Source organism: Stigmatopora argus, chromosome 19 (assembly GCF_051989625.1).
Source record: "Stigmatopora argus isolate UIUO_Sarg chromosome 19, RoL_Sarg_1.0, whole genome shotgun sequence".
Lineage (NCBI taxonomy): Eukaryota > Metazoa > Chordata > Actinopteri > Syngnathiformes > Syngnathidae > Stigmatopora > Stigmatopora argus.
In genome coordinates, this window is record NC_135405.1 from 12,963,438 (window position 1) to 12,989,242 (window position 25,805).

General features: G+C 40.1%; 1 protein-coding gene across 6 annotated transcripts in view; it reads right to left on the reverse strand.

The window, feature by feature from the left end:
- nhsl1b (NHS-like 1b) overlaps positions 1-25,805 on the reverse strand; it is a 54,563-nt gene that overhangs the window by 16,601 nt on the left and 12,157 nt on the right. For 2 of the 6 annotated variants that reach the window (XM_077587087.1, XM_077587086.1), the window contains exon 4: positions 7,626-7,778. In XM_077587087.1, coding sequence (XP_077443213.1) covers positions 7,626-7,778 — 153 coding nt within the window. Of the gene's footprint in view, positions 1-7,625; positions 7,779-10,472; positions 10,654-17,387; positions 18,001-19,983; positions 20,094-22,468; positions 23,028-25,805 lie in introns of those variants that run through there. The other 4 variants (XM_077587089.1, XM_077587091.1, XM_077587088.1 and 1 more) reach the window with 4 other exon arrangements.

A 25,805-nucleotide genomic window follows, 5' to 3' on the forward strand; every position in this document is an offset into this window, starting at 1 on the left:
GTTTTTTAAGAAAAAAAGCCTTACTATACTATGTCGTTTTTTTAGAGAAAAAAAGCCTTACTATACTGTCGTTTTTTTTAGAGAGAAAAAAGCCTTACTATACTATGTCATTTTTTAAAGAAAAAAAGCCTTACTATACTATGTCGTTTTTTAAAGAAAAAAAGCCTTACTATACTATGTCATTTTTTAGGAAAAAAAGCCTTACTATACTATGTCGTTTTTTTAAGAAAAAAAAGCCTTACTATACTATGTCGTTTTTTAGGAAAAAAAGCCTTACTATACTATGTCGTTTTTTAAGAAAAAAAAGCCTTATTATACTATGTCGTTTTTAAGGAAAAAAAGCCTTACTATACTATGTCGTTTTTTAAGAAAAAAAGCCTTACTATACTATGTCGTTTTTTAGGGGAAAAAGCCTTACTATACTATGTCGTTTTTTAAGAAAAAAAGCCTTACTATACTATGTCGTTTTTTTTGAGAAAAAAGCCTTACTATACTATGTCGTTTTTTAGGGAAAAAAAGCCTTACTATACTATGTCGTTTTTTTAGAGAGAAAAAAGCCTTACTATACTATGTCGTTTTTTAAAGAAAAAAAGCCTTACTATACTATGTCGTTTTTTAGGGGGAAAAGCCTTACTATACTATGTCGTTTTTTAAGAAAAAAAAGCCTTACTATACTATGTCGTTTTTTTAAGAAAAAAAGCCTTACTATACTATGTCGTTTTTTAAGAAAAAAAGCCTTACTATACTATGTCATTTTTTAAGAAAAAAAGCCTTACTATACTATGTCGTTTTTAAGGAAAAAAAGCCTTACTATACTATGTCGTTTTTTAAGAAAAAAAGCCTTACTATACTATGTCGTTTTTTAGGGGAAAAAGCCTTACTATACTATGTCGTTTTTTAAGAAAAAAAGCCTTACTATACTATGTCGTTTTTTTTTAGAAAAAAGCCTTACTATACTATGTCGTTTTTTAGGGAAAAAAAGCCTTACTATACTATGTCGTTTTTTTAGAGAGAAAAAAGCCTTACTATACTATGTCGTTTTTTAAAGAAAAAAAGCCTTACTATACTATGTCGTTTTTTAGGGGAAAAAGCCTTACTATACTATGTCGATTTTTAAGAAAAAAAAGCCTTACTATACTATGTCGTTTTTTTAAGAAAAAAAGCCTTACTATACTATGTCGTTTTTTTAAGAAAAAAAGCCTTACTATACTATGTCATTTTTTAAGAAAAAAAGCCTTACTATACTATGTCGTTTTTTAGGGGAAAAAGCCTTACTATACTATGTCGTTTTTTAGGGGAAAAAGCCTTACTATACTATGTCGTTTTTTTAGGAAAAAAAGCCTTGCTATACTATGTCGTTTTTTTTAGAAAAAAAGCCTTACTATACTATGTCGTTTTTTAAAGAAAAAAAGCCTTACTATACTATGTCGTTTTTTAGGAAAAAAAGCCTTACTATACTATGTCGTTTTTTTAAGAAAAAAAAGCCTTACTATACTATGTCGTTTTTTAGGGAAAAAAAGCCTTACTATACTATGTCGTTTTTTAAGAAAAAAAAGCCTTATTATACTATGTCGTTTTTAAGGAAAAAAAGCCTTACTATACTATGTCGTTTTTTAAGAAAAAAAGCCTTACTATACTATGTCGTTTTTTAGGGGAAAAAGCCTTACTATACTATGTCGTTTTTTAAGAAAAAAAGCCTTACTATACTATGTCGTTTTTTTTGAGAAAAAAGCCTTACTATACTATGTCGTTTTTTAGGGAAAAAAAGCCTTACTATACTATGTCGTTTTTTTAGAGAGAAAAAAGCCTTACTATACTATGTCGTTTTTTAAAGAAAAAAAGCCTTACTATACTATGTCGTTTTTTAGGGGAAAAAGCCTTACTATACTATGTCGTTTTTTAAGAAAAAAAAGCCTTACTATACTATGTCGTTTTTTTAAGAAAAAAAGCCTTACTATACTATGTCGTTTTTTAAGAAAAAAAGCCTTACTATACTATGTCATTTTTTAAGAAAAAAAGCCTTACTATACTATGTCGTTTTTAAGGAAAAAAAGCCTTACTATACTATGTCGTTTTTTAAGAAAAAAAGCCTTACTATACTATGTCGTTTTTTAGGGGAAAAAGCCTTACTATACTATGTCGTTTTTTAAGAAAAAAAGCCTTACTATACTATGTCGTTTTTTTTGAGAAAAAAGCCTTACTATACTATGTCGTTTTTTAGGGAAAAAAAGCCTTACTATACTATGTCGTTTTTTTAGAGAGAAAAAAGCCTTACTATACTATGTCGTTTTTTAAAGAAAAAAAGCCTTACTATACTATGTCGTTTTTTAGGGGAAAAAGCCTTACTATACTATGTCGTTTTTTAAGAAAAAAAAGCCTTACTATACTATGTCGTTTTTTTAAGAAAAAAAGCCTTACTATACTATGTCGTTTTTTTAAGAAAAAAAGCCTTACTATACTATGTCATTTTTTAAGAAAAAAAGCCTTACTATACTATGTCGTTTTTTAGGGGAAAAAGCCTTACTATACTATGTCGTTTTTTTTAGGAAAAAAAGCCTTACTATACTATGTCGTTTTTTTGAGAAAAAAAGCCTTACTATACTATGTCGTTTTTTAAAGAAAAAAAGCCTTACTATACTATGTCGTTTTTTAGGAAAAAAAGCCTTACTATACTATGTCGTTTTTTTAAGAAAAAAAAGCCTTACTATACTATGTCGTTTTTTAGGAAAAAAAGCCTTACTATACTATGTCGTTTTTTAAGAAAAAAAAGCCTTATTATACTATGTCGTTTTTAAGGAAAAAAAGCCTTACTATACTATGTCGTTTTTTAGGGGGAAAAGCCTTACTATACTATGTCGTTTTTAGGAAAAAAAGCCTTACTATACTATGTCGTTTTTTAAGAAAAAAAGCCTTACTATACTATGTCGTTTTTTAAGAAAAAAAGCCTTACTATACTATGTCGTTTTTTAGGGGAAAAAAACCTTACTATACTATGTCGTTTTTTAAGAAAAAAAGCCTTACTATACTATGTCGTTTTTTTAGAGAAAAAAAGCCTTACTATACTATGTCGTTTTTTAAGAAAAAAGCCTTACTATACTATGTCGTTTTTTTAGAGAAAAAAAGCCTTACTATACTATGTCGTTTTTTAGGGAAAAAAAGCCTTACTATACTGTCGTTTTTTTTAGAGAGAAAAAAGCCTTACTATACTATGTCATTTTTTAAAGAAAAAAAGCCTTACTATACTATGTCGTTTTTTAAAGAAAAAAAGCCTTACTATACTATGTCGTTTTTTAGGAAAAAAAGCCTTACTATACTATGTCGTTTTTTTAAGAAAAAAAAGCCTTACTATACTATGTCGTTTTTTAGGAAAAAAAGCCTTACTATACTATGTCGTTTTTTAAGAAAAAAAAGCCTTATTATACTATGTCGTTTTTAAGGAAAAAAAGCCTTACTATACTATGTCGTTTTTTAAGAAAAAAAGCCTTACTATACTATGTCGTTTTTTAAGAAAAAAAAGCCTTATTATACTATGTCGTTTTTAAGGAAAAAAAGGCTTACTATACTATGTCGTTTTTTTTGAGAAAAAAGCCTTACTATACTATGTCGTTTTTTAGGGAAAAAAAGCCTTACTATACTATGTCGTTTTTTTAGAGAGAAAAAAGCCTTACTATACTATGTCGTTTTTTAAAGAAAAAAAGCCTTACTATACTATGTCGTTTTTTAGGGGAAAAAGCCTTACTATACTATGTCGTTTTTTAAGAAAAAAAAGCCTTACTATACTATGTCGTTTTTTTAAGAAAAAAAGCCTTACTATACTATGTCGTTTTTTAAGAAAAAAAGCCTTACTATACTATGTCATTTTTTAAGAAAAAAAGCCTTACTATACTATGTCGTTTTTAAGGAAAAAAAGCCTTACTATACTATGTCGTTTTTTAAGAAAAAAAGCCTTACTATACTATGTCGTTTTTTAGGGGAAAAAGCCTTACTATACTATGTCGTTTTTTAAGAAAAAAAGCCTTACTATACTATGTCGTTTTTTAAGAAAAAAAGCCTTACTATACTATGTCGTTTTTTAAGAAAAAAAGCCTTACTATACTATGTCGTTTTTTTAAGAAAAAAAGCCTTACTATACTATGTCGTTTTTAAGGAAAAAAAGCCTTACTATACTATGTCGTTTTTTAAGAAAAAAAGCCTTACTATACTATGTCGTTTTTTAGGGGAAAAAGCCTTACTATACTATGTCGTTTTTTAAGAAAAAAAGCCTTACTATACTATGTCGTTTTTTTTTAGAAAAAAGCCTTACTATACTATGTCGTTTTTTAGGGGAAAAAAGCCTTACTATACTATGTCGTTTTTTTAGAGAGAAAAAAGCCTTACTATACTATGTCGTTTTTTAAAGAAAAAAAGCCTTACTATACTATGTCGTTTTTTAGGGGAAAAAGCCTTACTATACTATGTCGTTTTTTAGGGGAAAAAGCCTTACTATACTATGTCGTTTTTTAAGAAAAAAAAGCCTTACTATACTATGTCGTTTTTTTAAGAAAAAAAGCCTTACTATACTATGTCGTTTTTTTAAGAAAAAAAGCCTTACTATACTATGTCATTTTTTAAGAAAAAAAGCCTTACTATACTATGTCGTTTTTTAGGGGAAAAAGCCTTACTATACTATGTCGTTTTTTTTGGAAAAAAAGCCTTACTATACTATGTCGTTTTTTTGAGAAAAAAAGCCTTACTATACTATGTCGTTTTTTAAAGAAAAAAAGCCTTACTATACTATGTCGTTTTTTAAGAAAAAAAAGCCTTACTATACTATGTCGTTTTTTTAAGAAAAAAAGCCTTACTATACTATGTCGTTTTTTAAGAAAAAAAAGCCTTATTATACTATGTCGTTTTTAAAGAAAAAAAGCCTTACTATACAATGTCGTTTTTTAGGGGAAAAAGCCTTACTATACTATGTCGTTTTTTAAGAAAAAAAAGCCTTACTATACTATGTCGTTTTTTTAAGAAAAAAAGCCTTACTATACTATGTCGTTTTTTAAGAAAAAAAGCCTTACTATACTATGTCATTTTTTAAGAAAAAAAGCCTTACTATACTATGTCGTTTTTTAGGGGAAAAAGCCTTACTATACTATGTCGTTTTTTTAGGAAAAAAAGCCTTACTATACTATGTCGTTTTTTTGAGAAAAAAAGCCTTACTATACTATGTCGTTTTTTAAAGAAAAAAAGCCTTACTATACTATGTCGTTTTTTAGGAAAAAAAGCCTTACTATACTATGTCGTTTTTTAAGAAAAAAAAGCCTTATTATACTATGTCGTTTTTAAGGAAAAAAAGCCTTACTATACTATGTCGTTTTTTAGGGGGAAAAGCCTTACTATACTATGTCGTTTTTTAGGAAAAAAAGCCTTACTATACTATGTCGTTTTTTAAGAAAAAAAGCCTTACTATACTATGTCGTTTTTTAAGAAAAAAAGCCTTACTATACTATGTCGTTTTTTAGGGGAAAAAAGCCTTACTATACTATGTCGTTTTTTAAGAAAAAAAGCCTTACTATACTATGTCGTTTTTTTAGAGAAAAAAAGCCTTACTATACTATGTCGTTTTTTAAGAAAAAAAGCCTTACTATACTATGTCGTTTTTTTAGAGAAAAAAAGCCTTACTATACTATGTCGTTTTTTAGGGAAAAAAAGCCTTACTATACTATGTCGTTTTTTTAGAGAGAAAAAAGCCTTACTATACTATGTCGTTTTTTAAGAAAAAAAGCCTTACTATACTATGTCGTTTTTTAGGGGGAAAAGCCTTACTATACTATGTCGTTTTTTAGGAAAAAAAGCCTTACTATACTATGTCGTTTTTTAAGAAAAAAAAAGCCTTATTATACTATGTCGTTTTTTTAAGAAAAAAAGCCTTACTATACTATGTCGTTTTTTAAGAAAAAAAGCCTTACTATACTATGTCATTTTTTAAGAAAAAAAGCCTTACTATACTATGTCGTTTTTTAGGGGGAAAAAAGCCTTACTATACTATGTCGTTTTTTTTGAGAGAAAAAAGCCTTACTATACTATGTCGTTTTTTAAAGAAAAAAAGCCTTACTATACTATGTCGTTTTTTAATAAAAAAAAGCCTTACTATACTATGTCGTTTTTTTAAGAAAAAAAGCCTTACTATACTATGTCGTTTTTTAGGGGAAAAAGCCTTACTATACTATGTCGGTTTTTTTTGGAAAAAAAGCCTTACTATACTATGTCGTTTTTTAAGAAAAAAAGCCTTACTATACTATGTCGTTTTTTTTAAAGAAAAAAAGCCTTACTATACTATGTCGTTTTTTAAGAAAAAACCTTACTATACGTCGTCTTTTTTAGTTAAAAAAGCCTTAGTATACATGGTAGTTTTTTTTTTTGAAAAAAAGCCTTACTAAACCATGTCGTTTTTTTAAGAAAAAAAAGCCTTCATACCAGACTAAAAGTTTGACTCAATGAATTTAGGCGATACGCAGGCCAAAGGTTGGAATCTCCCAATAAAAAAATAATAAAAATCATCATCGTCATTTCCAGCCATATCGTTTTATCGTGACCCTAAAGCTTATCAATCAATAACTCATCAAGCGTTCACAGGCGATAGACTGGATAAAAAAAATTAATGATTAATTAATGAATCCTCTTGTGCAACACTGACCGCTGGAGTCAGTCGATACGATCCGTGCGTTGCGCAACATTGTTTGATTCCAATCAAATAATGCGATCGCCGCCAGTCAAACTGGATTGGTCGCCGACGACGGACAAACGTGATCGCTCATTGCTAACATTTTTAAAAGCTTGTGTTTTTACTCCCTTTTCCTTTAAAAAAACAAAAAACAAACGAGGTCACACATCTCGCGGGACACCTGTTGTTTTTAGGCCAGGATCCCCCGGGGGTGTCGGAGCGGCACAGGTGGCCTCGGCTGACCACGCCTCCTTTCAAGGTCGGCGTTTGTTCGCAAGGAGGGCGTCCGTCCGATTGGAGGAGAGAGAGGATCTCACGCATCTTGCAAAACTCAAGTGTTAACGCCGCCAGAATCGTGCGTTTTTTGATAAAAAACGGGAAAATATATATAATAAATATTTATTTTTACCAAAGTAACGGAAAAAGCGGTCATTTTTTGATAGTTGTTGTTGACTTTATATTATTTCTCGTCATCCCTCTTTAAATAAATGGACTTGTTTTGTTATAAAAAGTAGCAAAAACGTTTTTGGATTTGGATTTTTATCGTCATTTAAACCAAACAAAAAAATATCTTTAGCTAATTGTAAACCCTGAGCTGAATTTAACTTGAAATATATCATGTAGTTGCTACAAAAAAGGCTTTTTCAACTTTTTTAGACCATGTACAGCATAATTTGACCAAAAAAACGCAATTAAAATGGCATTTTAGAACTTTTTGATCTCCAAAGACAAACCTGCAGTGCTTTATAAGCCTAACGGGACGCCGGGTTAAAACTGCGCCACAAAGTAAAGTAGGTGTTTACGTTAAATAGCGCTGTGACGACATCTTGTCATTTAGTTTCTTATTCGCCCTAACTGTTTTTTCTTTGAGAAACCCCGAAGACTGTCCAAAACGTGGGCCCCAAGTGCCGGTCTTGGGTCTTACCTCGCAAGGCGCTCTTCAAGTTGACTTTAGCCTCTCGGTGGAGGTCCTCCACGCAGGCCGGCCGGCTCCCCGGCAGGAAAACGTTCTCCTGCTGGTGCCACGGCGCCGTGTAGTGGACCGTCCATTTGCTCTCCTCGTCTAGATTGGACACGGCTGTGGAGACAATTGGACGTAAGAACGCTGCCACCTCATTGGACCAAAAGAATCAAGCTTGATTTTGAGCAAGTGGGCAAAAAACGGAATCCCAAATGGAGGAGTCGCTCCTACCGAGCCAACGTAACCACGCCAAAGTGGGGGAACCCGGGTGAAGCATTAACTCCATTTCGGGGGGACCCGCTTTAAAGTGGACCGCTATGGCTCCTTTCCTTCGGCTTTTAACTGGCGTGCGAGTCGCGGGGGTGACTGAGACGCCGCAAGTGTGGGGAAGGAAGGAAGGGCTGGGGGGGCTTTTTCACAGGTGCTAATGAGGGGGCCCCCTCGGACGCCGACGGGGGAGGAGGAAAGTAGGGAGGACACCCGTGTCCGAGCCATCCGACGGCGCCGGTCCTCGCGCATTTTGACGTTATGCTAGCCTAGCTCAGGGGTCCAAACGCATTTTGAGAGTATTTTGGCGATTCAGGTAACCCTCCCCCAGTCCAGGACAGGCACAAAAGCGGCATTGTGTCCCGGGGTCCTTCACAGGCACAAAACGCTCCGTCCCGACAAGACGTCGGCTAATCCTGATTGTCGTCACCATTTAAAAAAAAAAACGAAGACGACCTCTTTCTTTTCTTAATATTAATCCTTTTATTCCTTCCTGAGTTATCACATAAACCAGGGGTGGCCAAACCGGTCCTCGAGGGCCGCTGTGGGTGCAGGTTTTTGTTCCAACCGATCCAGCACAGACATTTTGACCAATGAGATTTCTGAAGAAAACAAGAAGCACCTGACTGCAATCCACTGATTGCACTTGTAGGACACCCGATTGGTGTAAAGGTGTCATCTTGATGGGTTGGAATGAAAACCTGCACCCACTGCGGCCCTTTGTGGAATAGTTTGGACACCCCTGACATAAACTAATACATACGGTGAGTTCAGTTTTTTTTTTAAAGCAAATAAGGGAGGAAATTGATTCTCTAAAAAAATTGCAATATCAAAACTAAAATCCATGCTTCATTCTTTCTTCTTTTTGATTTTGGATTGGTGACATGGCAAATAATAATAATAATAATATCAAATTGCATTGTGGTAAAAGATTGCCTTAAACAACAACAAAAACATGAACACTTCTGGTTGGCACAAATATGAATTGCAAGCACTTTTTTAAACAGGTTTTAGGAGATTAATTTATTGCAGGTCATATTCCGCCGCAACTTTATTTCCGTAAATATGAAACGTCAATTTCCTCGTATCAAGTCTTGCATAAAAGCATCCAGAAGTTTAATTAATCGATACTAACGTCATAAAAATTCAATCCAATGACGAACGAAGCACCTAACATAGAAGCAAATGATTGTGTTAATAATATTAATCAACATATTCATATTAATGAACACATACATGAAAATATGCAACATAATAGCCAAAAGCTAATCCGCCAAAACAAATTTTTCCACCAGCTCGTTGTCTTAAATCACAGGTGTCAAAGTGCTGGCCCAGGGGCCAAATCTGGCCCGCCACATCATTTTGAGCGGCCCGAGGAAGTAAATCATGAGTGCCGATTTTCAGTTTTAGAATTAAATTCAAATGAAGATTATAGATGTACATTACATTTCCTGATTTTCCTCTTTATAAAATCATTGCAATTTTTTAATCCATTTTTTTCTTGTGTTTTTAGTTCAAAAAGCATTTTGTAAAATCTAAAAATAAATATATAAATATTTTCCGTTGTCCAATTTATTATTGAACATAATTTTAAAAAATATTTAGTTTCCATTTGAAATGAAGAACATGATTAAAAGAAATTTTCCCTTACTAAGAAAAAAAAGCTCAAATAAACATTGTTTTAGATCTATAAAAACAGACTATTTAGGGCTTTTAATCCAATTTAAAAAAAATCTAAATATTATATCTAAAATGGTCCGGCCCACATGAAATGGCATTCACGTTAAGTTTGACACCCTTGCCTTAAATGCTACTACTAATCTCATAAAACGACACTCTGCCACTCTTTTCTAAAAAATGCGACCATCTAATTAATGACAAGCAATTTTTGGCCTAACATTGAATTTGAGCACCCCTCCCACAGGGCTTTTTTATTGATTTATTTATTGTTTTTAATAGCAAAGGTGAAACATGAGCTGGCCGACGCAAGGGAAGGAAGGCGCTGAGCAAAGTGCGGGCATGTGAGCTAATAATCAACAAGGGGTGCTATAAATAGGCTTGGGATTAAAGCTGGCACGAGCCCCCGAAACACGTGCCCCCGTGCGACCGTTTAATAACGCTTACGGACGGGATTTTATTTAAGATCAATCCGAAATATGTTGGGAATGATCCGAGGCTGAAACACTTGTCGGCTAAACGCTAAAGGCGCTAAAATGGAAGCAATTGAATAAAGTTGGACTTTTGCAACGGAAGGTTTGAATTTTTTTAGCATTTTGTGTCAAATGTTTATTATTTGGCGTTCACAATTATACTTATTTAAGGATTTATTATTACTAATTGACCATGATCAAATATTTGTGATTTGGGACTTTCAAAATAAATCTAGACTTGAAAACAAAGGCTTCAGTATGACAAGATTCAAGTTATAAAAAACATTAAAGTTCGAATTTCGCATCATAAAAATACTCCAATCTAACTAAACCAAAAAAATCACTAATACTATGAATATAAAGTTAAAATAAAATAACCAAATAGTCCTTTTACCTTTTCTTTTGAAGTACTTAATGACCGATTTGAAGCCGATAAACACCATGATTCTTCGCGCACTTATTAAAAATCCCACGTAGTATATTTAGAAAAGGTTCAAATCCCGCGTTGACATTACGGTCCGCGTCCGCCGCGCCGACAATCCTCTCGCTTTCTCATCATCATCATCCTCATCATCATCACTCCACCCCGAGACGCTCCACACACACACACACACACACACACAAATACTACACGCTAGTGGGCGGGGCTTGTAAGTCGCCCCTTCTGTTAATGTGTTGTGGTTACCAAGGAGTCGGAGCAGCCTCTCCCTTTATTGCGTCTCGTTTGGTCGGCTAACATGTTGGATTTGAGGCATTTCATTTAGCGCAACGATGGACATTTTACGAAGCTGGCAGCAAGCCAGACGGCCGAGAAAAACGATCCGCATTTTTGGGGCCTTAGCGACAGAAGCTAATGTCCAATTCTTTTCAAAAACAGGGACGACAGATGCAAAAATGAAGGAATTGTCTAAAATGACTTTATGTTGGTTGATTTTTTGACTGAATAAAAAAGCCAAAATAAAAGTGAACAGTTTTAAAATGGCAGCAACCTGTAATTGATTGAGCGTGTTTTTTTAGAGTTTTTGTGGGGTCTAGTCGTTCTAGAAACGCCAACCAAATTTGATGTTGCTACATCAAACTAACTTCAGGGGCTGATTTTTTAACAAAAAAGTAGCGTACATTTCGACGAACTAGCTTCAAAATACTAAGATAGCAAAATTCACGTATTTTTTAGCATAGCTTTTTATTTTTATTTTTGTTGGATAAAATCATACTACTAAATTTCCCGTCGCTAAATTATTCAGGAATTAACTTTTCAATTTAACATCCATTTTTTGTTAACCAAGCTAGCCATTTTTTTCCTCCCCACGATTCCCTAATTGATGTTATCTTACATTTTTAACACCAAAAGTTACTAAAGATGGAAATTAACTCTTGGATATAATCTGACATAATAACATGTATACGTAATATAAATCTTTTTGATACGTTTTGGCGGCTCACACGACACGGTTAGCACGAATTTGTCCGAGGAAAACGTTCCGACGACCACAAATATAGCTACCTAGCTAGCACGCAAGCCTCCTATTGTGGAAGGGCCGGCCGGACCCACAAAGTGCACCTCCAGCACCCCCCCCTCCGATTTCTTTTCAGCTCAAATGGTGGAGGACTGTTGTCTGGTGGGGGGAAGAGCTTGAATACAACTGCAAATGATCCTTCAACTTGCCCCTTCCCCCATTTGGCTTAAAAAAAAACATTTTCAGGAACTCCAACTCAAACTCTATCGGAAGCAAAATGGCGGCCAGACGTGAATTTGAAGTCAACGCGCGAGTGGATCAATTCGCAAAGCGGCGCCGGATCGGCTTTTATTTTTGTAATTGGATTGAGCCCGAACGAGCTAAAAGCTAAGCTAAACTGGTTCTAAGCGGCTACTGTTCAAACTCCGCGCTGGCCCTTTAAATTAATTTTGACCACCGTAGTGATCAAAAACATTTTTAAAAAGCCGGACGGTCTTTTATTTTAGTAATTGGATTGATCCCGAACGAGCTAATAGCTAAACTGGTTCTGAGCGGCTACTGTACAAACTCTGCGCTGCCCCTTTAAATCCATTTTGTGATGGAAAACCTTTTTAAAAAGCCACTTGACTATGAAATGAAGCTCCGGCAACTTCATACAAGTGATGGACGTGTTATTTAGAAGAAGAACTCAACACTCCCTTGATCATTTTCTATGGAAACGCAGTGAATGAAAGCAAAACCTCTTGGGGGGGAACCCGATCGCTTTTTGGTCTTACGTGATGAATAATCTATTAGCAAAAGAGCGGCGGTTGCTAGGCCAGCTCAAAGATGATTGATTAGGAGAAAAAAAACAATCCCGTTGGCAGCGCTGTTTAATTGATCTCCGACTTCAGTCGTTAGCTCGCTGATTATTTCGGGATCAGAACATGTTTTACGGACAAATTCATTGGTCGCTTGAGAAAAACCGCGGGCCCTTTTTAAGTAAAAACCACAGGGAAGCTGGCGAAAGTCCCGCCGACTCCTGAATAAACATCCAGCCACTCTCACCCGACACCTTAAAAGCACACAGAAGGCTAACGACAAGCGGCGAAGCTGAGTAAACACCCGTTAACGACGTTCTTAATGATCGGAACGCGGGTCAACGTTGACTTTGAAGTTTTGTCTGCCGACGTGATTCGCTGAATTGAAAACGAATAGATTATTATCAAATCATTGCTTCATTGACCAAAAAACTGAATCCTCTTTTTTGAGATATTTGAGACACTTTTTAAATTATTTTTTGTAAATGAATAAAATGACAAAAAAGTCGGAAACTCTATATTAACGGGTTTTATCTATGGATTTTTTTGGTTTTGTTCATTTAAAAAAGTACAAATAGCAAACCTTATTTTTAAGTGGATATCTTTGGATTTTTTTTCATTTTTCTTTGTAAACATAAGCTAAAAGTGACTAGTAATACGTTTCATTAAATTAAAAATATATATATATACACCTTTCTAAGCGGCCTTTTATGGGCGTCGCGGACTGGTCGCTAACCACCGGTAGCTGCCCCTAGCAACGCAATTTCTGAAATCCCAAAGCCAGAAAACCAGGACAACGCCACGCCCCCCGTTGTGCTCTCACAATCAGGACACCTGACAAATGTTTTACCTTCTTTAAAACTCCAGAATCATAAAAACATGCGTCAGCTAAGGTGACTAACATGCAGCCGCGCTGTCTACGCTAATATTGACTCAAAGACCGTCTTACATCAAGACGTCGATAGCCACTTAAAGGCGTGCTCAGTGTGTGTCGCTGATAAATTGATGACTGTGAAGTGGGGCGCCGTTTCCGCCTGCGAGGATACACATGTTATTTATTGTGGTGAACGACACTCTCGCCCTTTAGCTAACGGCTAACAACTAAAGAACTGTACATCCTGACCTACATCAGCTCCTCTTTTGTCGGAACGTGTCGAATTTCACAGGATTTGCAGGACTTTCTAAGCCTGGCGGGCCGCCAGGGTTGGTTTTTATTTCTCGACGGTTTTGAGATATGATTTCCGTTTCCTAGATGGCGCACTTACAAAACAACAACATTCAAGCTACCAAAAAAGGAAAATGGTTTGGGACCAATTCCAAGAGCGAAATCGAGCCGCAATGAAGGAGGTCTTCCGACAAAAACCCGGCGACACACTGAGCTAATTTAGGTTAAGTGCCCCAAGGAGCTCAGGGCCACGTAGCAACAAGCCACCTGGGGCTAACCTCCACTCTAGCGGCCTTATCAATAGGAAATGGCTTAACGCCCCATGTGATAACAATGTGCACTTCCTGCTATCTGACAAGCTAATTCACAACGGCGCATGTGACCCACTTTCTGCCTTATAATTAATTTCTCAGTGGGTCACTACCACAAACGGAGTGGGAGGCGGCCATCGGTAATTAACATGACTAATTGAGCGATGATGACCAACGATTCAGGGGAAGTGGACTAGACCGGCGGGGTCGTCCACCAACACACGGACCTTGTAGCTCATTTCTACCGTAGATCCAGACCCGCTAGGGCAAGGGTGTCAGACTCGGGTTGGTTCGCGGGCCGCGTTAACGTCAACTGGATTTGATGTGGGTCAGACCATTTTAGATATAATATTTAGATTTTGTTTAAATAAATGGATTAAAAGAACTGGATTAAAAGCCCTAAATATTCAGTTTTTATAGATCTAAAACAATGTTTATTCTAGCTTTTTTTATTTATTTTACAAAATGATTTTTGAACTAAAAACACAGAAAAATTGATTAAAAATTTACAATTATTGATTTAAAAAGGGGGATAATCAGGAAATTTAATATACATAATATAATCTTCATTTGAATTTGATCCTAAAACAGAAAGTCGGCACTCATCATTTACTTTCCCGGGCCGCACAAAACATTGCGGCGGGCCAGATTTGGCCCCCATGCCGCCACTTTGACACCTGTGCGCTAGGGCTAATGACCATACGTTAACTCGAGAGCCCAAGAAGAAACTGATCTAGCCCACATGCCAAGACGTTTGACAACCCTAAGGTGGACTTTCAGCCCCGGATTCTGTCGGACACCACCGATTGGTGCAATCCGTCTACGATCAATCACGCGGTCTACATCCGTTAGCTTGACATATACGGACACGCCGGCCACCCAGAAAACCTGGTTATCTTGATGCTAACCAGACCAAAGACAGTTTCTTCCTCCAGGACAAGTACCCTACACTCGATATAAAAGTGCCGGCCCACGTGTCCAATTCAGGTTGGACACGTCTCCGACTTCAGACAGCGCTAGCTGGTGTGTCCGCCGCAATGTGGACCCCAAAGACGGATGTGTGGACAAATCTGCACTCAAAGGAGCTTCCCATGGTGCTAATCCTGTGCTGAAACCTCCTCTGGGGAAAACGAGAAGACCCCCAAATCCACTTAAGACCCTCCCTTCCTCGGCTTCATTCTTTGGTAAATCATCCCCCCTCCCTCTCCCGTGCCTGTCCATCACCCCCCTTTTATTCCAGCGCCGCCATGCAATAATGGAGTTATTAACGAGCCACCGGGGAAACAAAGCCAGCACGTACAAAACCTCAAACGGCAAAATTAAATTCCCTCGCGCGTCTTTCCGTCTTACATGCGTCTGGCGAGCGACATTCAATGCTAATGACGTTCGCTAATTAGCATAATCCCGTGAGCAGGTTTCTAAAGAAACTGTCAGGCAAATTTATTTCTGGTGACAGTTCTGCCATCAAATAAATAAACAGAAAATCAGATTTGTGGTAGCCTCGGCGAGGGCGGATGTTACTCGCCTGTCGCCTAGCGCCCCCTCTTGGTGAACATGAGAATAGCCACACCGAATCGGCGACAGCTTTCATTGACGGGGGTCTTATGGGGCTACTTTTCCAGAAAACGAATACTTTTGGAGTTTGAGAACATGCTCAGACTTGAAAGAATCCACTAAGACCAACCAGAAACGGTCATTAACGTGTATTTTACTCAAGTTTCTTCTACACGCAACACTCCACCCTAAGGAACATCCAGCTGAGAACTGATACGCTCAATTAACCCCGGTTAAGATGACAGCACAATTGATGTTGAAGACCAAACCCCCCCCTAAAAAAATCCACCCAAAAAGCTCAGAAGCTCCACAAAGACGGCGCCAAAGTCGATTACCGCTGGCCAATATTTGTCAAAGGTCCCTTGATTTGGTTTAGGGTGATGGAACGGTTGTGGCTCTTAAGTCGCTAACCGTTGATTAAGCTGCTAACGAGATCAGGGCCACGCCCCCGTGCCGGCCGGTCATTTCGTGGGACAGCTTGCAATTAGGCCTTTCGTTCGGAGTCTTTACCCGCTGTCCAAAAAGCACTCGATGGCTCGGCGGGTTTAGACATGCGGCGGCACATTCTTGGTGAAAAGGTGCTAGTTAGCGAAAAAATGCAGAGCCGAGTCGGACCCCGAATTTTCCAGTTGAATGATTTCCACTTCACCCCGAGCGACCCCCTCATTCCACAACTCCTCATTACCCAGCCCGTCGTGCTCCCTTTCCTATTGTCCTGCCCACCGGCGACCCATCGGGGGGTGGATCCTTATTTTGAAGCGCCACTGAGAACACGCTAACAAACTTCTTGAGCTGTTTTTGACCAAAAAACGTCTTGGATTCGTTCCATGGGTTCAATCTGATTTTCCAAAAGCTTTCTGATCCATTTCATTTGCCCTGGTCTACTAATTCCCCCACAGGTTCTTCCCCGGGGAGCCTTTGGCCCCGATTGGTCGATAGCTCAACCCGCCTTCCCTCTATTGGATTAAGAGAACAGAGGGGGTCCGACACCTGCTCCACCCTCTAAACTGACCGTCGCGATTGAACCGTGAGGTTCCAAGGACTAAAAACTTCTGTAAACCGGAAAACCGGCGAATGTTCAATGACTACGAAGGCCAATCACGCCATTCGCATCTTGAGATGTCACTCCGCGTTAGCTAAAACCGGCGTGAGCGGCGAGGCTATCACGCTAAATGAACATGAAGAAAGAATTTGGAAGGCTTGTCGCTGGTGAAAGGAAAGCTAACCTTAAAGTTAGCCAGATGAGAAGGAGAAGCGTTAGCAGGTCAACGCCTTAATGGAGTTGCCGAGGTGAAAGTGGGGCACCTCCGTGACCCCGATGTGTCACTCTACGCACCAAAACCATCGCCTCAAGCTGTAAGCTTTTGTCTGGGGTTCTCGAGGGAAACTTCCCCGAGGGGAGTCCTTTTGGCAGAAATAATAGCGGGATCAAAACGGAATCCAATATGTAAAGTTAGGAGTCTAGGCCTAGCATTAGCAGTCATTCACGTTGCAGGACCCTGACTCGAAGGAGGCCGCGGGTCAGAGGTCACAAAGCCGATCTGCATTGATGCCACACGAGACAGAAGACGTGGATCAATGGGACGGAAATCAGCTAATGGGAAGAGACGTAGTCCGGCTTGACGAAGAAAGAGCTCTAGACACGCGGTGGAATTACTAGAGCGACCTAAGTTGACTTTAAGACTTGAGCCGGGAAAAATGCTACAACAGTTCTAAACACAAATGACAGGCCAACTATGAACACAGGGTCTTTCGTCTCAAAAAACTACTGGAACTGTCAAAAGTTTGGACAATACATACGCTAGCAATGGTTTCCTAAACACAAACGTCAAGCTAAAACACTAAAAACACAAGTCATACTCTGACAAAGTCAATCTACTAACACAGAACTGCAGTACTACACTTGGTCATTCCATAAACACAAATACTATGAACCTACTAGAGACCACGACTTAGCTAGTCCTTTCAGATACCCTAGAAGACCCCTAAAAACTCAATAAACCCCGCCTCCCGTAAGTATACCTTTGTCATCGCGGACGCTATGAGTCTTTCCTGACGGACTCTTGGCCAAAGGTTTGGGGGTCCAGAGGGAGTCTTGCCTCTGGTGGACTTTGGACACGGAGAGCAGGCGTTTGCGGAGGCAGCCCTTGCGGGGAAGGGCCTCCGGCTGGAGGCGGTTTCCCATCTTGTCGCCGGGGGGGTCCTCATAGCAGGACCCGTGCCAGCAACTGACCACCGGGGCCGTGGAGAGGCAGTGCGCATATGCGATCATCCCCGGCTGTCCGGCCTGCTAAGACCTTAAGACCAATCCCTCGCCCACCTCCTTGGGCCTACGCGGACCCCCCCCCCCAAACTCCTCCCTCTCTTGAGGTGGTGCTCCGGGGACCACAATATCCCCCCCGACTGGGTCTCCTCCTCCAATTTTTGTCCTCGTGCTCCTTCTCTCAGGGGACTCTATTGATTTGCATTGATTTGCTTGACAAAGGAAGCCTGCGTGCCGGGTTCGGGTTACAAGACTCAACTCCACGACAAATCCTCCATCGGGACCCCCAAAAAAGACCGCAAAAATCCCGATCCCAAAGAAATAATGACAGCTCGGTCCAAACTAAACTTCTGGGTGACCAGAAATGGGCGAATCGGTGCTTGCGATTCCGGCGAGTCAGCGATTGGTCGGAGACTTTTGTAAAACTCTGTCTCCGCCTCCCCCCCCGATTCTCCCAATTTCCAACGTGGCTCGTCTAATCTGTAAACCGGGATTATCCAGACCGGCGTCCAGTGGAAGGCACTCAACACAGATGGACGCCATCTTGCTGGTTAATTACCTACTGCCCTAAAAGTGGTTTGTCAGATGGTACGCTAATGGCTGGTTAGCCTTGGCGGCGCACTATCGGGAATTAATAGGCAGCGCTAGGGGGAGGAAGCTCCCCCTAGTGTTGGCAAAAAATAGTACAAACGCAGACGGTGAATGGATAATTGTGCCTTGTTGTTGTTTTTTAATCCTAGTTAGTTTTAATTTAAAATATAAATAAAAAACTATTCTGACATTTTTGTAGTTTTTGAAATGACATTAAGGACTACAGAAAATGTATTAGGATTTTTCCTGTATTTAGTGATGACAAAAAATAAACTATTATTTCTTTATTCTTACATTTTTGGGTATGAGATTCAAAAGGCAAAAACTGTTATTCATTTATATATATTTTTAAAATGTATTGCTATTTTTTCTGGAAAGGGCAGGGAGTTTTACTTTTTGTTTTGTTTTGAAATAAGCTAACAAAAAGAACACTTTTTATTTTCAAATTTCAATCATAACAAATGGCTCAAAGTCTTTTTTTTAAATCTGGGGTTGTTCTGATCGCATACTGGATTGGACCTCTATCACCGTCAACGTCAGGCAAATACATGAAAATAAATATATTGTAAAAAGCCAATTTTTTTACAGCCACTGAAAATGACAAAATCGGGGTGAGCGCTAGCAAAATTTGTATCTTTTACTCCAAAATTGCGCGGCTCTGGATTGGACGCCGTCATCTAGGGGGTCGGTCGTCGTGGCCCTAAACAAGCTGATCGCCTTCCAATTTTAGGGGCTTTGCGAAGACGTTTTACATAACGTCCAAAAAGCCACATTAAGAGCGAGCAAAAAGAAGCTTAGCTCAGCTGGCTGCTGAAGAACACGACGATGGACGGATGGATGGACGGACGGATAGACCGATAGGATTGGGGGCTGGCTTGTTTAAAAGGGAACATAAGCAAGCAATCTGCATATCTGGCAACCGCGCAATCTGGGTCACTTTAAAACGGACTGACTGGTCAACGATCAACGGACCAAGAATTTTAGCTGAAAATGACTGACGTCGGGATGTGAAAAAAAAGCTTTCAAGCCACCAATCAATATACGCATATTTTTCCAGTCCCTCTCGTGAGACGTCTTTCTCTTTCAACTCCAAACGGGCCAAGGGTTTTACGACTTGAAGAGAATCACTTCCATACGCTCGACATCTTCAAGACGACATCGGAGGCACAGTGACTCAACGTTGGACTACTTTTTCCACTCAACTCCAATTTGGCATTGTCTGCTCTAATTGACGCTAAGAAAACAATCCAAACGGCTCTTAAATGCAAATGTTTTTTTGCATTTAGCGCGTGTTAACGTCAACATTTGCCAATACTTCCATAGAAAAAGCTTTCTACACTTGCATAGTTGCTATAAAGTAGCAAAATTCTCTTTTCCAAGAATGTACGGCTACACGAAGAACCTCAAAGAAATCCATTCTGCACTTTTTCCACCTCTTTTTCCACCTCTTTGACATTGATAGATGTCCAACGAATTTGCACCGTCAACAGCACTGAAACGTAACCATTTACTACCACACAAAAAATGCATTCTTTTTTAAACAAACTGCTGTTTTGGTCCAAAAACATGATGTCAACCCATTCTTCAAACAAGCCAAAAGCGAGCAACAAGCATAAAAACTGCAGAAAAACCATGCTAGATTATTTTCAAGTGACCAAAGTAACTAAAAAAGACAAAATCTGAAGTCAGGAAGGATTAAAATAAGACCCCGAGAAGAAAAGTCGGGATGCGGCAGCTCAACTTTCCTTTGTTTGGGACACTCACCCCTCAAGCAGAACATTCCTCGTCCCTCCACGAGAAGCAAACGTCCGTCTCGCGGTTAGCCGAGAGACAGACTGACACAAACGGCGTCCTAGCGTCCTAGCGTCCTACCGCCCACCCGCTCATTCTCCTCCCGTCACGCACGAGCGGCAACGCGCCAACTTCCACACCGCAGGAAACTGCTTTGCAAAAAAATGAAAAAAATAATCAAATCCCCCTCCTTACCCCGTCCGTCCCCCCCTTGACGTCGTCGTATTTTGCCAAGCTGAAAGTCTGATTTAAGCGACGGTTTGATGTGCAAATACGGGATGAATAAAGTTATCTAATCTAATCTATTAGTTGACTATAATTGATGAAACAAATTTTGAGTTGATTAAAGATCTAAAAAAAAAATGACCAAAGCCGCTTTTTATTATGTCTTTCTGGTAACTGTTTTGTAGTTGTTGTTTTTTTTACAGTTTTTGGGGGTAGAAATGCTTTTTCTACAAATATTGGCTTTTGATATTTTTAGGTAAAATATATATTATAAATAATAAAAGCAAAGATGGAAAAAGATTAAATTTCGGCTAAAAAATGTGGAGGAATACAAAAAAGGGTTAAAAACTGTTATTTTTTATCTCTCTATTAATTTAACATACATTTATTTAAAAATGTTCAATTCAATAAACAAAGAAGAAAAAAATGGTAAATATTTTCAGATTTTTGTGACAATCGCACAGAAAAATAGTCCGTGATTAAACTGGTCCAAATAGTCTTGTCTTTTTTGTTATATCTATGTATTGAAATACATTTGAATTAAAATAGTAGAAAAGCCATAGATAGATAGATATATAGAATAATAGTTGAGATGCCAATCAAAGGATTCGTTTTTTGTTTTTTTTGTTTTTTTAGTGGCCGTAATGCGATTTCAAACGCAAATGCGATAGGCTTTGATAGGACTGATCTGGGATCAGCCAAAAGAAACACGGAGGCAATCGTCAAAATTCGTCTCAAGCCAACGATGCTGTTTCAGTGCCGTTCGTTCAATCTGTTTTGCCATGTAACCTTAATTCATATAAAAAAACATATTTAGCGCAAGAGCCAATTGAGCCTCAGGACGCTGCCAAGGTAGGGTTAATATTTAGGTCGATAGCCCGCTGCCCTAAATACTCAGACCACTGTCGCAAATCTCTGACATCTTTTCAAATTTGCCTTTTGGCAGGCCAACCATGAATTCATAAACCTGAACTTGGACTTTCAATTCAACAATTGACATTTCTGCCTTAATAAGAAATTCTTCCCGCTGAAAACTGATCCAAACTAGCAAACTCTACTCCAAAAAGTCCTCCAAAACAAATCCAAACTGTGTGAAAATTGCCGGTTTGCCAAGCGTGGGCGGCCATTTCGGCTCTAAATTTACACACACGACGCTGCCCGTAAAAACTGTCGTCACGCCACCAGATGTCAACGTGGGTATAAAACATTTCCCGTGTGTGGCGTTGGATGGCGAGAAACATTTGATGCCGACCCGTCTCTCACGCCGTCTGGCAAAATTGACAAAAAATGCCGGGAGAAAACCACACATCCAAATGCCATATTTTGACTCAACCAATAATGTGAAGTCAGGTGACTTTGCGAGATAAATAAAGAATCCGGAAAGTTCTCTCAGAATAAAACGCTGACCTCCAGAACCCGTGCGGGCGCTTTTGACTTTGAGGAAAAAAATGTCAGCCCCTCAAAGCATTCCACTCATGTGCTAGCGACCCTGAGCTGTTTTGGGGAACTAGGGGGGGTGCTGGAGTCACCACAGGGAAGGATTTACGAATGACAACGATGCCGCAACGGGCTGTTTAATGGTCCCAAATGGCAAAGCTTATAAGTCAAATAATTGCTGGCTGAATTTCACACTAGGAGTCTTCTTCACCCACAAAATAAAAAACAGATTGATGATGACTCAGCATATTTGACAATACACGATCTTTTCACATCAATTGCTGGCGTTCAACTTGTTGATTGCGATCACAATGATGTTAAATTGGTTAACTATGCCACTGAAAACATTTGGTCTGGAGGCCTAGATCAGACAAAAGACGGAATGCCACTCAACTCCATTCCACAAATGCGGATCCGATGGGCACATCGGGTCCAGATCCAGATCGATCCAGGTCAACGGATCGCAGATACGACGTCCTAAAGAGGCCACGGTGTCGGTTTCCCTCGACTAGAAAAGATGCTGGGCTTCATTTCCAAGCTAACAACTGACACCACGATGCAACAGACCGCTAACTTTAATCCGGACAGATCGCCACAATCCTTGCGCCAGGACAAAACCTCATTGTTTACCTACTGGCCTTTGACCCCCCCAAAGCGTCCCCGGTGGAATCCCCAGGAAACCCTCCCACGCGGCCAAAAGGAAGCGGAGAACAATTTGCCAGGAAAAAGACGAGCCCGCTTTGCTTTCTTCCTGTTGGGGATGCAAATGCAAAAATGTAGGAAAACAAGCGGCGACCTTTTTGGCTTTGAGGTCGGTACACCAAGTCGTCAGGGTCTTCTTGAGGGGACGGACGGTGAAGCTGGTTCTGGCTCCGGAAGACGTGCCGGTCTTGGCGGGAGAGGGTGGACACGCTGAGCCAGCTGAGCGCTCGGGACAAGGTGGCCGGTTTTTTCGAACGTGGACGATCCCCCGTCATCTTTATGGCGGGTTACCAGGTGGAGACGGGTTGCGGAATCCGAAAACTCAGCCGGCTCGGCGCTCCTATTTCCCAAGGCGGGTATTTAGACTCCATGTCGAGCGAGGAGGAAAATAGTTCCAAGACGCAGACCGAGTCCTCTTCTTTTGAGTTTCCAGATCCGATGGAAGGCGGATTGCGATCCAAACAAGTCTTCGTTGTTCTCCGCCACATGCGCCCTCAAGCGCGGTGACTTTTTGGAGAACGCACAGCAGCTGACGGACCGGCATCCACGTCTATTCCTCGCCCGAAGGTTGGCAGCATGCAAACGAGACGGCGACCACGTGAAGAAACTTCCCAAGGGGCCGCATTCTGCTTATTTTCAAAATAAAAGTCAGCATTGGAGGCGTAGAGTGCGAAGGGTGAGAAGGCTGCCTTGAATTTGATCTTGTGGTCCCGGAGGACTTGAGCCTTTTGAGTTGGGTCTCGCACCCGTGCTGAAACCCGAGTGGCTCCGCCCACTCTTTCCGAGGCTCCTCGTAAAGTCGTCTTCGGCTACGTTCGGGGCGACCGCTCAGTTTTTCAAGAATCCCTCGTTGGGGTTGACCAGGTGTTGACGTGGGGAGAATTCTGGAGGATGGCGATAGGTGGCGGCTATTTCGGGACGGAATGGCGTTAAATTCTGAGATGCGGTCAAAGCCCGGAATGCGGGGCACCGCAAATTAGAAAGTTGTCAAGCCGAGTTGCGTTTTTGCCACGAAAAACTGTCATTTGAGGGGGCGAAAAGTGACGGGAAGAGAAGAATGACGAAAGAATATGCGTTCCGAAATGAAAACAAGTTGAAAGGGCTCCGTTTGGGAGGTGTTTTTTCCCTCCCAAATTGGAGTCTGCGGTGACGCTTGGGTGGTGTCCGGTGACTTGCCAGACAATAAAGCGGGGCTGTTTTGAACAGGGAATATTCAAAAGCACTAGCAACACACTCAATTTCACTCATTGCTGCTCAACCCAAGCCAACAAAATACGATACGTCCAAGTCCAAATGAGGCTGCGACAACAGGCGAGCGAAACAATGTCTCGCTCAAGAACAATAGACACGCTCGGTGACCCGGTCACCAGAAACGGATGAAAACGGATACCCTAAACCGGAGAAGAGTAAATGACACAAAAGAACTTGGCGGAACGTCGCTTGCTCTACAAATGAGATTTTTTATGGTGACAGTACTCCTTTGATCCACAAGAGGGAGCCAAACACTCGTAATGCCGTTAAATGCATCTGAATGGTCACATTAACCCTTTCGGGAAACGTTCCAAAACAAAGACCTTGACTTATCCGATAGTTAGTTTCCTTCGAGGGGCCATTACGTCACAATTTTAGCTTGCCATTGACAGTCCAGTTCATTGGCCAATCCCAGTCTTAATGGATGTGACGCCCAGCGCCGTCGATGGCAGCCAATGATTGCTCTTCAAAAGTTAAAAAAAAGTCAGAGAATGCGCTGAGGCGACGATTGTGTTTACGACTGCGCCATAATGGAGCGATTGACCTCTTGACCCCGGAGCGGCAGCTGACGGCAAAGGTGCAAGAGGAGGTCAGGATGCGCCGTGTTTTTTTTGCGGCGTGGGACAAAAAAAGGGTGTCGATTGGCGCTTCCCGGACGCCAGGTCGGTCAGAGACAAACGCAATCCGAGTCAGGGGCAGCGGCGGTTGAAAAAGGGTGCGGTCCACTCCACATTCCTGAGTCGAGGACGGCGGGTCCGGCGGACCTGAGGCCAGATGTGTTCTTTTGTTTTTTTGGAGGTTTCTTCTCCACACGCCTTTGGAGACGCGCCAATTGAAAAGTTCAGACTTGGACATCACGGATTGGAGAAGGGAAAGGATTTTTGCGGCGTGTGGCTCCAGGATTCCAGATTAGAAGACATCTGAGGTGGTACGAGTGGTGATGAAATGATGAAAGAACAGTAGTAAGAAAGTCAGGGAACCCATTAATGACACGCGTGGGTGGAAATGCCACCATCGGAGAAAGCGGCAGTAAAACGCAAGGCGAGAATTATGCTGACGAGGCAGATGGCAGGAAGTCAATTTGTTGCCTTTTGCGGCTAATTCATGTCAGAAGACACTATTACGCAATATACAATACACACATGCTTCATTTCTAAGCTACAAAATGATATGCAAGCACGAGCAAAACACAATTAAAAAGAAGAGTAGTATTTCCATTGATTCTCACACTCGCATGATGCTAACTAAACATTAGCCGAGTTGTGACAGCTAGCATAACTTTTTTGCTTACACAAGTCAAAATGACCAATCTACAATGATTGACATCATTTCCTTTGATATTTTGGGGCAATCCTGTCCAAAAATCCAAAATATGAACTAGCAATACAACAACAACAAAACATTGAGTCCATTTCAAGTCATCACCGTACACTAGTCTAAATATTGCTTCTAATAACAGTTGTTTTGAACTTTTATCTGTTTTTAGAAGTATAAATGGGGGGTCTGATCAAAAACCTTTGCACACCGCAAGTTCCTGAGGGTGCTACATACTGATTAGCCCACCCCTGCTTTCAATTCCAGTTGTTAGTCTGGCCCACGTCTGCCTCAAGTCAACAACCGGGAAGTTCACAATGACCACGTTAGCGTCGGCCATCCAACAGAAATAGAGCGACTCTTCCCAAGAGGAAATCCTCCCACAAACTGTCAGAAGTTTGGGAGTTCAGTTCCATCTGGTCGCCCTCCGTCGCGCCCCCTTTTTCCCTCCCTCAAACTCTCGTTTGCCAACAAACACGTCACGTAACAGGCCCCGCCTTCTAAGGTACAATCAAGTGAACAGACATTTCCACACACCAGAGTCCAAGTGTCAGGATGGCGTGGGTTTGAATCCCACTTCTAAAACTCGCCAAGAGATTTGACTCTGGTGGGAAAAACTAGATTCTGGAATCAACCGCCTCACTCAGAAATTACGAGAGATCGTATTGTTTTCACGGAACCCAAACTGCGCAGGTGTCGGGTTGCCAAATCCAAAAATAACAAGACGACGCTCTAGTTTTCCTGCTTCGGGGGCTTCCGACTGTTTCAACGGCGCTTGGATTTCGGGGCCGGTTGCGAGTCTTCTCGTTTTGCAAAACAAAACTAACAACACAGCGTTTCTAACCGGAGACCGGAGACCTGATCAA